The sequence below is a fragment of the Nerophis lumbriciformis genome, linkage group LG07 (genome assembly GCF_033978685.3).
Source record: "Nerophis lumbriciformis linkage group LG07, RoL_Nlum_v2.1, whole genome shotgun sequence".
NCBI classification, from domain to species: Eukaryota; Metazoa; Chordata; class Actinopteri; order Syngnathiformes; family Syngnathidae; genus Nerophis; species Nerophis lumbriciformis.
In genome coordinates, this window is record NC_084554.2 from 52945001 (window position 1) to 52960000 (window position 15000).

The following is a 15000-nucleotide window of genomic DNA, read 5'->3' on the forward strand; positions in this document are numbered from 1 at the left end:
CAACGAAACTGCATCGCCCCATTCCCAAACGCCCTGTTTGGGATCGGCTCCACTCCAACTGCAAAGACCCTGAACAGGACGGGTGATGCGTCCCTAAACCAGTGCAAAGATAACCGTGCAGTTCGGCCTCCTCACTTTTCAATATCGCAGCAAATGGCGCAGCAATCGTCGGTTTCATTTTGACGCGTTGTTGCCTGGCGACGTCACAAACAAAGCATGAAATGGTGAGAGGCCGTGACAACCCGACAGAGATCGTACCAAATAAATCATTTAAAGCTGCAAGTCCATCTTAATCCCAGGATGAATGACACGCAATCCCAATGAGTCCGTGTTTGTCGAAAGGCATAAAACCATAAAAAGGATCAAAAAGCTCCATCTTTTTGATGCGCCGCGGCGCTTTCCACTCACCCGTCTTGAAGATCTCGTAGCGGATGGAGAACCCCGCTCCGTGGGTCTCGTAGTCGGACACAAACTTGATGAAGAGCTGGTTCCCGGAGGAGACCACGGGCGACGGGGCGATCTTGCCGCAGTACTTCCCCACCAGCTGACCGCTCTCGTCCACGCCGTCTCTCACTTCTACGTAGTCGTACCTGTGGTGAGGGAGAAGCCATGGTCAGGTCAGAGTTTTTCAACCTTTGTTTCCCCTGTTTTGTCATTGAAAAAAATCCAGCAGAAAACATCAAAAAATGAAAAAAAAATTCAATGCAGTTCCATGCAGCTCTTGCAATTGGTTGAATGCACGATGCGCACCCTGAACTCCATTGTAAAACCCTAATATGTTGTTAAAAATAAAGCCAATAATGTGATATTTGATATCGCACCGGATCACTATGAGTGTGGTCCAGTACTCAAGGCTATCGTATTGAAAACACCTCAGTCCTGTAACCGTTCTGACGCACCTTGCATGCTGTTTGAAGTCTTGATTGTTGGATATGACTTGAATGGTATACCGGTACTAGTATAGTATTGCGGTATTAATTAATCAAAAAAAGGTACCGATGAGAGTGCGGAAATATGACCAAATCACACCAACTCTCAAATCCCTTCACTGGCTTCCTGTTCCACTCAGGGTTGAATTCAAAGTCTCCCTACTAACCCACCAGTGCCTCCATGGAAATGTCCCCACTCTACCTCAAAGAACTGCTCACCCCCAAATCCTCCACACGACACCTCGGCTCCGGACAGGCTAACCTCCTCCAGTCTCAGAGGACAAAACTACAAACAATGGGAGACCGGGTTTTCTGCTCCGCCGCTCCCAGTCTGTGGAACGCTCTCCCTGACCACCTGAGGGCACCACAGACTGTGGATGCTTTTAAAAAAGGCTTAAAAACCCTTCTTTTTAAAAAAGCCTTCTTTTTTTTTTAGATATATGCATACTAGTTCTAGCTATTAGACTGTTCTAGTTTTTATTTTTATTTTTATTATCGTTTTAGTTTCATTTCTTTTTAATACACTGTAGCACTTTGAGGTTGTCTACTCAATGTAAAGTGCTATTTTGTTTTTTACAAATAAAATCTATTATTATTGTTAGCTGCGTAGTGCATATATTAGTTGTGTTGATATCACTTGTTTTGGTTTTGTTTTTTAATGAAGGGTGCACTTTGTGCTCAAGATGCAAAAAAAAATGGATATTTCAAGAAGTTTTTATCATATAGGATATACAGTATGTTAGTAATATATTATACGGGGAAAAAACAAATGTCATTCATTGAATTTGTTTTAATTAACCCCTTAAGTCCTCTCGCAGCTATGAAATTATAAAAGCATGTTGCAGAGTAGAAAATACGTCTAATATTTTTTTTTTAAACGCTCTCCCTGACCACCTGAGGGCACCACAGACTGTGGATGCTTTTAAAAAAGGCTTAAAACCCCTTTTTTTTTTTTTTTACTAATTTTTTTAGATATATGCATACTAGTTCTAGCTATTATGCTGTTCTAGTTTATATTTTTATTTTTATTATCTTTTTATTTTCATTTCTTTTTAATACACTGTAGCACTTTGAGGTTGTTTATTCAATGTAAAGTGCTTTTTTTTTTTTTACAAATAAAATCTATTATTATTAGTTGCGTAGTGCATTTACGTTGATACCACTTGTTTTAGTTTTGTTTTTTAATAGAGGGTGCACTTTGTGCTCAAGATGCAAAAAAAATTGATATTTCAAGAAGTTTTTATCATGTAGGGTATACAGTATGTTAGTAATATATTATACGGGGGAAAAACAAATGTCATTCATTGAATTTGTTTTAATTAACCCCTTAAGTCCTCTTGCAGCTATGCAATTATAAAATGATGTTGCAGAATAGAAAATATGTCTTATTAATATTTTTTAAACACTCTCCCTGACCACCTTAGGGCACCACAGACTGTGGATGCTTTTAAAAAAGGCTTAAAAACCCTTTTTTTTTAAAAAAACAATTTTTTTTTAGATATATGCATACTAGTTCTAGCTATTAGGCTGTTCTAGTTTTTATTTTTATTTTTATTATCTTTTTATTTTCATTTCTTTTTAATACACTGTAGCACTTTGAGGTTGTTCACTCAATGTAAAGTGCCTTTTTTTTCTACAAATAAAATCTATATTATTATTAGTTGCGTAGTGCATATATTAGTTGCGTTGATATCACTTGTTTTGGTTTTGTTTTTTAATGGAGGGTGCACTTTGTGCTCAAGATGCAAAAAAAATGCATATTTCATGAAGTTTTTATCATATAGGATATACATTATGTTAGTAGAATATTATACGGGGGAAAAACAAATGTCATTCATTGAATTTGTTTTAATTAAGTCCTCTTGCAGCTATGAAATTATAAAAGCATGTTGCAGAATAGAAAATACGTCTAATATATATTTTTTTAAACGCTCTCCCTGACCACCTTAGGGCACCACAGACTGTGGATGCTTTTAAAAAAGGCTTAAAAACCCTTTTTTTTTTTTTTAAACTAATTTTTTTTAGATATATGCATACTAGTTCTAGCTATTAGGCTGTTCTAGTTTTTATTTTTATTTATATTATCTTTTTAGTTTCATTTCTTTTTAATACACTGTAGCACTTTGAGATTGTTTACTCAATGTAAAGTGCCTTTTTTTTCGACAAATAAAATCTATTATTATTATTAGTTGCGTAGTGCATATATTAGTTGTGTTGATATCACTTGTTTTGGTTTTGTTTTTTAATAGAGGGTGCACTTTGTGCTCAAGTTGCAAAAAAAAAATTTATATTTCATGAAGTTTTTATCATATAGGATATACAGTATGTTAGTAATATATTATATATAATATCATTCAATGAATTTGTTTTAATTAACCCCTTAAGTCCTCTTGCAGCTATGAAATTATAAAAGCATGTTGCAGAATAGAAAATACGTCTAATATATATATTTTTAAACGCTCTCCCTGACCACCTTAGGGCACCACAGACTGTGGATGCTTTTAAAAAAGGCTTAAAACCCCCTTTTTTTTAATAAAAAAATAAAAAGTCTTTTTTTAGATGTATGCATACTAGTTTTAGCTATTTGGCTGTTCTAGTTTTATTTTTTATTTATTTTTTTATTATCTTTTTATTTTATTTTATTTTATTTGTATTTATTTTTTAATACACTGTAGCACTTTGAGGTTGTTTACTCAATGTAAGGTGCTTTTTTACAAATAAAATCTATTATTATTATTATTATTATTCTTTACAAGTAAACTTTTTCCACAGGTAACGTGTTACCGGCCATCACTGGAAATGGGGCACTCTGCACAGAATACAGTATTTCAATAATTGATGCTGCCTGGTGTTTAAGTGGGTTTAGTGTGATAGCAGGTGTTTGGCAAATGTAATTATAAGCCTAAGCAGTGTAGTCAGAGTACAATAACCCAACATTTAGTGAATATCAGGGGCTTAACACACAAACGAGGCCTCCGGTTGAGAGTCTATATTGTCATTCATTATATATAATACTTCCAAGCATTCATTATATATAATACTATCTGTTCTGTCAGGCAGGAACCTGAGGAGGAGCAGGTGTAAAACCCACTTAATGACATGCAAGTGGAATTTAGATCCCCGGCACCTGGGGGAAACACAAGACTAATTGAGTCAGAACCGGATTTAGAAGCAAGATGAGCTTTGAAATAGGACCCGGGTGGGAGGACAAGGGAGGGGGGGCGGGGGGGGGGGATGTGCACTTGATGCACATATTTACTGTGCAAAAGTTGGCTGAGATGATGAACCATCCAGGGTGGTCCAAACAACCTTAGGGCAGGTTTATGTCTCTGGCAGCTTTGACTCGAGTGTTTGGACTTGTTTAGTGCGGCGAAATATTACACACAAATATTTTTGCATGCAACAATGAACGTGTTTTTTTTGTATAAAATAAAGTACGGGGTTCACGTGCCAATCGTTGTTTTCCTACAGTGTTAGCATTATTAGCAGTATTTTTTGTAGTTGAAAGAGCCATATTGGAGCAAAAATACAACAACAAAATCTGTATGGAACCACAAAAAATTAAGTGTTATAATGAAGACAACACATGATGTAAGTGTCTGTATTAGTGTACTATCAAAATTACTTTAAAAGTCTTATATAAGTGTTATAATGAAGGCAACACATGATGTAAGTGTCTATATTAGTGTACTATCAAAATGACTTTAAAAGTCTTATATAAGTGTTATAATGGAGGCAACACATGATGTAAGTGTCTATAGTAGCCTACTATCAAAATGACTTTAAAAGTCTTATATAAGTGTTATAATGAAGGCAACACGTGATGTAAGTGTCTATATTAGTGTACTATCAAAATTACATTAAAAGTCTTATATAAGTGTTATAATGAAGGCATCACATGATGTAAGTGTCTATATTAGCCTACTATCAAAATGACTTTAAAAGTCTTATATAAGTGTTATAATGAAGACAAAACACATGATGTAAGTGTCTATATTAGCCTACTATCAAAATGACTTTAAAAGTCTTATATAAGTGTTATAATGAAGGCATCACATGATGTAAGTGTCTATATTAGCTATATTAGCCTACTATCAAAATGACTTTAAAAGTCTTATATAAGTGTTATAATGAAGACAACACATGATGTAAGTGTCTATATTAGCTATATTAGCCTACTATCAAAGTGACTTTAAATGTCTTATATAAGTGTTATAATGAAGGCAACACATGATGTAAGTGTCTATATTAGCCTACTATCAAAATAACTTCAAGTCTTATATACGTGTTATAATGAAGGCAACACATGATGTAAGTGTCTATATTAGCCTACTATCAAAATGACTTTAAAAGTCTTATAAAAGTGTTATAATGAAGGCAACACATGATGTAAGTGTCTATATTAGCTATATTAGCCTACTATCACAATGACTTTAAAAGTCTTATATAAGTGTTATAATGAAGACAACACATGATGTACGTGTCTATATTAGTGTACTATCAAAATTACTTTAAAAGTCTTATATAAGTGTTATTATGAAGGCAACACATGATGTAAGTGTCTATATTAGCCTACTATCAAAATGACTTTAAAAGTCTTATATAAGTGTTATAATGAAGACAACACATGATGTAAGTGTCGATATTAGCTATATTAGCCTACTATCAAAATGACTTTAAAAGTCTTATATAAGTGTTATAATGAAGACAACACATGATGTAAGTGTCTATATTAGCCTACTATCAAAATGACTTTAAAAGTCTTATATAAGTGTTATAATGAAGGCAACACATGATGTAAGTGTCTATATTAGCTATATTAGCCTACTATCAAAATGACTTTAAAAGTCTTATATAAGTGTTATAATGAAGACAACACATGATGTAAGTGTCTATATTAGCCTACTTTTAAAATGACTTTAAAAGTCTTATATAAGTGTTATAATGAAGACAACACATGATGTAAGTGTCTATATTAGCTATATTAGCCTACTATCAAAATTACTTTAAAAGTCTTATATAAGTGTTATTATGAAGGCAACACGTGATGTAAGTGTCTATATTAGCTATATTAGCCTACTATCAAAATGACTTTACAAGTCTTATATAAGTGTTATAATGTAGACAACACATTATGTAAGTGTCTATATTAGCTATATTAGCCTACTATCAAAATGACTTTAAAAGTCTTATATAAGTGTTATAATGAAGGCAACACGTGATGTAAGTGTCTATATTAGCTATATTAGCCTACTATCAAAATGACTTTACAAGTCTTATATAAGTGTTATAATGTAGACAACACATTATGTAAGTGTCTATATTAGCTATATTAGCCTACTATCAAAATGACTTTAAAAGTCTTATATAGGTGTTATAATGAAGGCAACACATGATGTAAGTGTCTATATTGGCTATATTAGCCTACTATCAAAATGACTTTAAAAGTCTTATATAAGTGTTATAATGAAGGCAACACGTGATGTAAGTGTCTATATTAGCTATATTAGCCTACTATCAAAATGACTTTAAAAGTCTTATATAAGTGTTATAATGAAGGCAACACATGATGTAAGTGTCTATATTAGCTATATTAGCCTACTATCAAAATGACTTTAAATGTCTTATATAAGTGTTATAATGAAGGCAACACATGATGTAAGTGTCTATATTAGCCTACTATCAAAATGACTTTAAAAGTCTTGTATAAGTGTTATAATGAAGACAACACATGATGTAAGTGTCTATATTAGCCTACTATCAAAATGACTTTAAAAGTCTTATATAAGTGTTATAATGAAGGTAACACATGATGTAAGTGTCTATATTAGCCTACTATCAAAATGACTGTAAAAGTCTTATATAAGTGTTATAATGACAGCAACACATGATGTAAGTGTTTATATTAGCCTACTATCAAAATGACTTTAAGTCTCATATAAGTGTTTGTGCCGCTGCCGAGGCTGCAACTGGATGGACAAAAGGTATCGATACCGACGGAGTTCGCCCCTAAAAAAACAACAGAAGTTCTATTATCATTTATTTACAAATAATATTCAATTCCAATATCATCGATCCCTAAGTGTTGGTATCGACGATACTGCCGTCCACCCTGCAGTGAAAGCCACCACAATAAGAGCAACTTGTGCAATTTATTCTGACGTTTCTCTTTCTGCAGCTGCCACACGCTAACTGACAGACATGTCACCTCCGACATGTTCCAACATCTCAGCCTAAACAACCCCGAGGGCCCCAGGGGGCCTCAAACAGGAAAATGAGCTTGTTGTCGGCTGTCAGGAACGTCGGGGCCCCACAAAATATCACCGGCAACAACAAAAATAAACATCCTCCACTTCCCCTTCCATGTCCACAATGTGTGCAATCTGTAAAAATAGTGTGTACTATTAGTGGGCGTGTTGCGAGTGACCTACTATCAATCAATCAATCAGAGTTTACTTATAAAGCCCGAAATCACGAGTGTCTCAAAGGGCTGCATAAGCATACAGTATAGCCAGTATATATATATATATATATATATATATATATATATATATATATATATATATATATATATATATATATATATATATATATATATATATACATACATATATAATAAATACATAAAAATAAAAATATACATACATATAATTAAAATATACATATATAAATATTACAAAAAATATTGAATTGTTTTCAATATATATAGTAAAATATATGAAATATATATTTATATAACAAAATAAAATAATATAATAAAAGTATTATATATAAGATATACAATTGTTATATGATAAAATATATGTATATAAATAGAAAAAATATGTTTGAACAAATATTGTATATGCACATGTATAAAAATACAGAAAATATATCAACTGTTTTTTTAATATATATATATATATATACATATATATATATATATATATATATAATAAAATATATTTAAAATAAATATTATATATTAAAACATATTACTAATATATGTTATAAAATATATTTAAAACAAATACATTCAAAACAAATTATATATTATAATACAATTGATTAAAAATAAATATATGATGTATAATACAATATATTACATATAAAAATATGTTAAAAATATAAAATATAATATGATATACTAAAATGTATTACTAATATATATATATATATATATATATATATATATATATATATATATGTATATATATATATATATATATTGAAAACAAATATATATTATAATGCAATTTATAAAAAATAAATATATGATATAAAATACAATATATTACATATAAATACTACATATAAAAATATATTAAAAATAGAAAATGTTAAAAATATATTTAAAATAAATATTATATACTAAAATGTATTACTAATATATATATATATATATATATATATATATATATATATATATATATATATATATATATGTAATAAAATATATTGAAAACAAATATATATTATAATACAATTTATTAAAAATAAATATATGATATATAATACATATAAATACTATATATAAAATATATTAAAAATATAAAATATTACAAATATATTTAAATATTTTTAAAATAAATATTATATACTAAAATGTATTAATACTAAATATATATATATATCTTTATATATATATATATATATATATATATATATATATATATATATATGTAATAAAATATATTGAAAACAAATATATATTATAATGCAATTTATAAAAAATAAATATATGATATAAAATACAATATATTACATATAAATAAAAATATATTAAAAATAGAAAATGTTAAAAATATATTTAAAATAATGATTATATACTAAAATGTATTACTAATAAATATATATATATATATATATATATATATATATATATATATATATATATGTAATAAAATATATTGAAAACAAATATATATTATAATACAATTTATTAAAAATAAATATATGATATATAATACATATAAATACTGTATAGGCCCTGCGATGAGGTGGCGACTTGTCCAGGGTGTTCCCCGCCTTCCGCCCGATTGTAGCTGAGATAGGCTCCAGCCCCCCCCGCGACCCCAAAGGGAATAAGCGGTAGAAAATGGATGGATGGATGGATGGATAAATACTATACATAAAATATATTAAAAATATAAAATATTAAAAATATATTTAAATATTTTTTTAAATAAATATTATATACTAAAATGTACTAATACTAAATATATATATATATATATATATATATATATATATATATATATATATATATATATATATATATATATATATGTAATAAAATATATTGAAAACAAATATATATTATAATGCAATTTATAAAAAATAAATATATGATATAAAATACAATATATTACATATAAATACTACATATAAAAATATATTAAAAATAGAAAATGTTAAAAATATATTTAAAATAAATATTATATACTAAAATGTATTACTAATAAATATATATATATATATATATATATATATATAAATGTGTAATAAAATATATTGAAAACAAATATATATTATAATACAATTTATTACAAATAAATATATGATATATAATACATATAAATACTATATATAATATATATTAAAAATATAAAATATTAAAAATATATTTAAATATATTTAAAATAAATATTATATACTAACATGTATTAATACTATATATATATATATATATATATATATATATATATATATATATATATATATATATATATATATATATATATATATATATATATATATATATATATATATGTGATACAATATATTGAAAACAAATATATATTATAATACAATTTATTAAAAATAAATATATGATATATAATACAATATAATACATATAAATACTGTATATACAAATATAGTAAAAATATAAAATATTAAAAATATATTATATATACTAAAACTGCCTGTGTAGTTGGAACGTCTTATTTAAATGAGGATTCGGCATCACCATGGATACACTCATTTCTTGCACATTCTTTTTTTTTTTTTTTCATGCTCCTACTTGTGGCGTTTTGCTGTGTTTTCAAACAACATGCCACACCCCCACACTGTGACGTCACACCACATCCAACCTCCACACTGGGCTGCAGCCAATGTTATGTGTTGATGCAGTGGTGGCTCTGGCTAGTGTGGGCGGGGTCAGGGATGGGTCTGGACATGGCTCTCAGTGACCGGGTCATGTGAGTGTGCTAAATGGCTGTCAGGCCATGGGAAAGTGTCCTGTGTGGAAAGTGTGGAAGTGTGGGAGTGTGGGAGTGTCCCGGGTGTAAACAAACAGCAGCCACTTAAAACCACACAATAAGGCTGATGAAGTAAGAGGACAAGACTGCTTCTTGGCAGGAAAGAGGCCAGAACATGAAAAGGATGTGACTCTTTCATGGATTGGAGCTAAAAATGACATTTGGTTTTACGAGCAGAGGAGCATGTTCGGCAGCGCACACACACAGAGTACTTACAAGCAGACACAGTGTGGAGACAGAAAAAGGGAGAATGGACGCATTTTGGTGTAAAAAGTAAAGATAAAGGTAAAGTTATAACACTGCTTTAAGACACAAATCACTAATCCTGGCCTCCATGGCGACAAATAGAGTAAGTTTCTTACAAGTATTATTATCACTGGAGGATGAGGAATAGCTAAACATGCTTCACTACACACCGTAAGAGGATACAATAGCTCACCGGCGTCACAATGTAAACAAATGGGTGGATCTACACCTGACATCCACTGTAATGATACCAAGTACAGGAGCGTATCCAGTCGATACTACTATGATTATAAGTTTTTTATACATAAAACTATTTTGTCTTTTTTTTTAAAAAAGCATATTATATTAAAGTCAGTAAATACGTCCCTGGACACATGAGGACTCTGAATATGACCAATGTATGATCCTGTAACTACTTGGTATCGGATCGATACCTAAATGTGTGGTATCATCCAAAACTAATGTCAAGTATCAAAGAAGAGAAGAATAAGTGATTATTACATTTTAACAGAAGCGGCTAACGTCCATCCGCAGTCGGCAGTGTTTTAGCTACTTCTAAATCACTAATCCTATCCTCCATGGCGACAAAGGAAGTTTCTTACAAGTATCATTATCACTGGAGGACGAGGAATCGCTAAACATGCTTCACGACACACCGTAGGAGGATACAATAGCTCACCGGCGTCACAATGTAAATAAACGCCATGGGTGGATCTACACCTGACATCCACTGTAATGATACCAAGTACAAGAGCGTATCTGGTCGATACTACTATGATTACATCATTTTTTTTTTTTAAATGTATATTATGTTTATAAAGTCAGTAAATACGTCCCTGGACACATGAGGACTTTGGATATGACCAATGTATGATCCTGTAACTACTTGGTATCGGATCGATACCTAAATGTGTGGTATCATCCAAAACTAATGTCAAGTATCAAAGAAGAGAAGAATAAGTGATTATTACATTTTAACAGAAGTGTAGATAGAATATGTTAAAACAGAAAATAGCACGACACCTACCCTTTACATCAATATTTATTCATCAGTATTGGTTTATTAGGTATTACATTTTATTGTATGATACTGTAACTACCTGGTTTTAGATTGATACCTAAATGTGTGGTATCGTCCAAAACTAATGTCAAGTATCAAAGAAGAGAAGAATAAGTGATTATTACATTTGAACAGAAGTGTAGATAGAACATGTTAAAACAGAAAATAGCACGACACCTACCCTTTACATCAATATTTATTCATCAGTATTGGTTTATTAGGTATTATATTTCATTGTATGATACTGTAACTACCTGGTTTTAGATTGATACCTAAATGTGTGGTATCATCCAAAACTAATGTCAAGTATCAAAGAAGAGAAGAATAAGTGATTATTACATTTTAACAGAAGTGTAGATAGAACATGTTAAAACAGAAAATAAGCAGATATTAACAGTAAATGAACAAGTGGACTAATAATCAATTTTTTTTACAGTTTGTCCCTCGTAATGTGTACAAAATAATAGGTGTATAAATGACACAATATGTTACTGCATAGACTAATTAGGAGTCTTTGTTTGTTTACTTACTACTAAAAGACAAGTTGTCTAGTATGTTCACTATTTTATTTAAGGACTAAATAACAATAATAAACATATGTTTCATGTACACTAACATTTTTTTGTTCAAATAAAGACAATTATGATAAGTTCCATGCAATGCTTGCAATTGGTTGAATGCACGATGCGCACCCTGAACTCCATTGTAAAACCCTACGATTTTCTGTTAAAAATAAAGCCAATAATGACATTTTTTGTGGTTCCCTTTATTTAGAAAAGTATGGAAACAGCAAGTGAGGAGGACTGAAGCATTAAATTATTAAATAACTGTGACAAAGATTTCCTGGGAATTGTGGAATTCCTGGAAACTTAGACAAACGTTATTGATCCACAAGGGAAATTGTTCCAAAAACATGGTAATTTTTTTTTACTGTATAACGGTTCAAATAGGACCAAAAATGTGTGAGAAGAAGGCGGGAATGTCTTCTTATTGTGTGAATGCTGGAAGACATAACTAATAAATAAGGGATATCAATGAATTGTGCATTTGTACAGTTTGTCCTTCATAATGTGTACAAAATAATAGGTGTATTAGGAGTCTTTGTTTGTTTACTTACTACTAAAAGACACGTTGTCTAGTAAAAAAAAGGCTTTTTTTAAATATGTGCATGCTAGTTCTAGCTATTAGGCTGTTCTAGTTTTTATTTTTATTTATTCATTTATTTTATTATCATTTTATTTTTATTGTTTTTAATACACTGTAGCACTTTGAGGTTGTTTACTCAATGTAAAGTCTATATGTCATATAACCCTATGTCTAGGGCTATATGAGGACAAAGCTCCGCCCCTCCCAGTCTGTGGAACGCTCTCCCTGACCACCTGAGGGCACCACAGACTGTGGATGCTTTTAAAAAAAGGCTTAAAAACCCTTCTTTTTAAAAAAAGCCTTTTTTTTTTTAGATATATGCATACTAGTTCTAGCTATTTGTCTTTTGTAGTTTTTATTTTTATTTAATTATTTATTTATTTTAATACACTGCAGCACTTTGAGGTTGTTTACTCAATGCAAAGTCTTTGTTTGTTTACTTACTACTAAAAGACAAGTTGTCTAGTATGTGTGTATCATATGAGGACAAAGCTACGAACAATGGGAGACCGGGCTTTCTGCTCCGCCGCTCCCGGTCTGTGGATCGCTCTCCCTGACCACCTGAGGGCACCACAGACTGTGGATGCTTTTAAAAAAAGGCTTAAAAACCCTTCTTTTTAAAAAAAGCCTTTTTTTTTTTTTAGATATATGCATACTAGTTCTAGCTATTTGGCTTTTGTAGTTTTTATTTTTATTTATTTATTTATTGTTTTTAATACAGTGCAGCACTTTGAGGTTGTTTACTCAATGTAAAGTCTTTGTTTGTTTACTTACTACTAAAAGACAAATTGTCTAGTAAAAAAAAGGCTTTTTTTAAATATGTGCATGCTAGTTCTAGCTATTTGGCTGTTCTAGTTTTTATTTGTATTTATTCATTTATTTTATTATCATTTTATTTTTATTGTTTTTAATACACTGTAGCACTTTGAGGTTGTTTACTCAATGTAAAGTCTATATGTCATATAGCCCTATGTCTAGGGCTATATGAGGACAAAGCTACGACCAATGGGAGACCGGGCTTTCTGCTTCGCCGCTCCCAGTCTGTGGATCGCTCTCCCTGACCACCTGAGGGCACCACAGACTGTGGATGCTTTTAAAAAAAAAGGCTTAAAAACCCTTCTTTTTAAAAAAAGCCTTTTTTTTTTTTAGATATATGCATACTAGTTCTCGCTATTTGGCTTTTGTAGTTTTTATTTTTATTTATTTATTTATTGTTTTTAATACACTGCAGCACTTTGAGGTTGTTTACTCAATGTAAAGTCTTTGTTTGTTTACTTACTACTAAAAGACAAGTTGTCTAGTATGTATGTATCATATGAGGACAAAGCTACGAACAATGGGAGACCGGGCTTTCTGCTTCGCCGCTCCCGGTCTGTGGAACGCTCTCCCTGACCACCTGAGGGCGCCACAGACTGTGGATGCTTTTAAAAAAGGCTTAAAAACCCTTCTTTTAAAAAAAGCCTTTTTATTTTAGATATATGCATTCTAGTTCTAGCTATTTGGCTTTTGTAGTTTTTATTTGTATTTATTTATTTATTGTTTTTAATACACTGCAGCACTTTGAGGTTGTTTACTCAATGTAAAGTCTTTGTTTGTTTACTTACTACTAAAAGACAAGTTGTCTAGTATGTGTGTATCATATAGCCCCAAGTCTAGGGCTATATGAGGACAAAGCTACGAACAATGGGACACCGGGCTTTCTGCTTCGCCGCTCCCGGTCTGTGGATCGCTCTCCCTGACCACCTGAGGGCACCACAGACTGTGGAGGCTTTTAAAAAAGGCTAAAAAAAACCCTTCTTTTTAAAAAATCTTTTTTTTTTTAGATATATGCATTCTAGTTCTACCTATTTGGCTTTTGTAGTTTTTATTTTTATTTATTTATTTATTGTTTTTAATACACTGCAGCACTTTGAGGTTGTTTACTCAATGTAAAGTGCTTTGTTTGTTTACTTACTACTAAAAGACAAGTTGTCTAGTATGTATGTATCATATGAGGACAAAGCTACGAACAACGGGAGACCGGGCTTTCTGCTCCGCCGCTCCCGGTCTGTGGATCGCTCTCCCTGACCACCTGAGGGCACCACAGACTGTGAATGCTATTAAAAAAGGCTTAAAACCCCTTTTTTTTTTTTTTAAAAGCCTTTTTTTTTTATATATATATATATATGCATACTAGTTCTAGCTATTTGTCTTTTGTAGTTTTTATTTTTATTTATTTATTTATTTATTTTAACACACTGCAGCACTTTTTTTTTTTTACAAATAAAATCTATTATTATGTTCAATATTTTATTTAAGGACTAAATGACAATAATACACATATGTTTCATGTACACTAACATTTTTGTTCAAATATAGCCAATAATGCCATTTTTTT

At 30.5% G+C, this 15000-nt stretch overlaps 1 protein-coding gene and 1 long non-coding RNA gene across 3 annotated transcripts in view; one reads left to right on the top strand and one right to left on the bottom strand.

The window, feature by feature from the left end:
* Positions 1-15000, bottom strand: part of nrp1a (neuropilin 1a) — a 249455-nt gene that overhangs the window by 194714 nt on the left and 39741 nt on the right. For both annotated transcript variants that reach the window (XM_061964875.1, XM_061964874.1), the window contains exon 4: positions 409-590. In XM_061964875.1, the coding sequence (XP_061820859.1) occupies positions 409-590 (182 nt within the window). The remainder of the gene's footprint in view (positions 1-408; positions 591-15000) is intronic.
* Positions 13429-13926, top strand: LOC133609346 (uncharacterized). The gene is made up of 2 exons (XR_009815702.1): positions 13429-13553; positions 13864-13926. It is a non-coding gene; the product is annotated as an uncharacterized lncRNA (long non-coding RNA).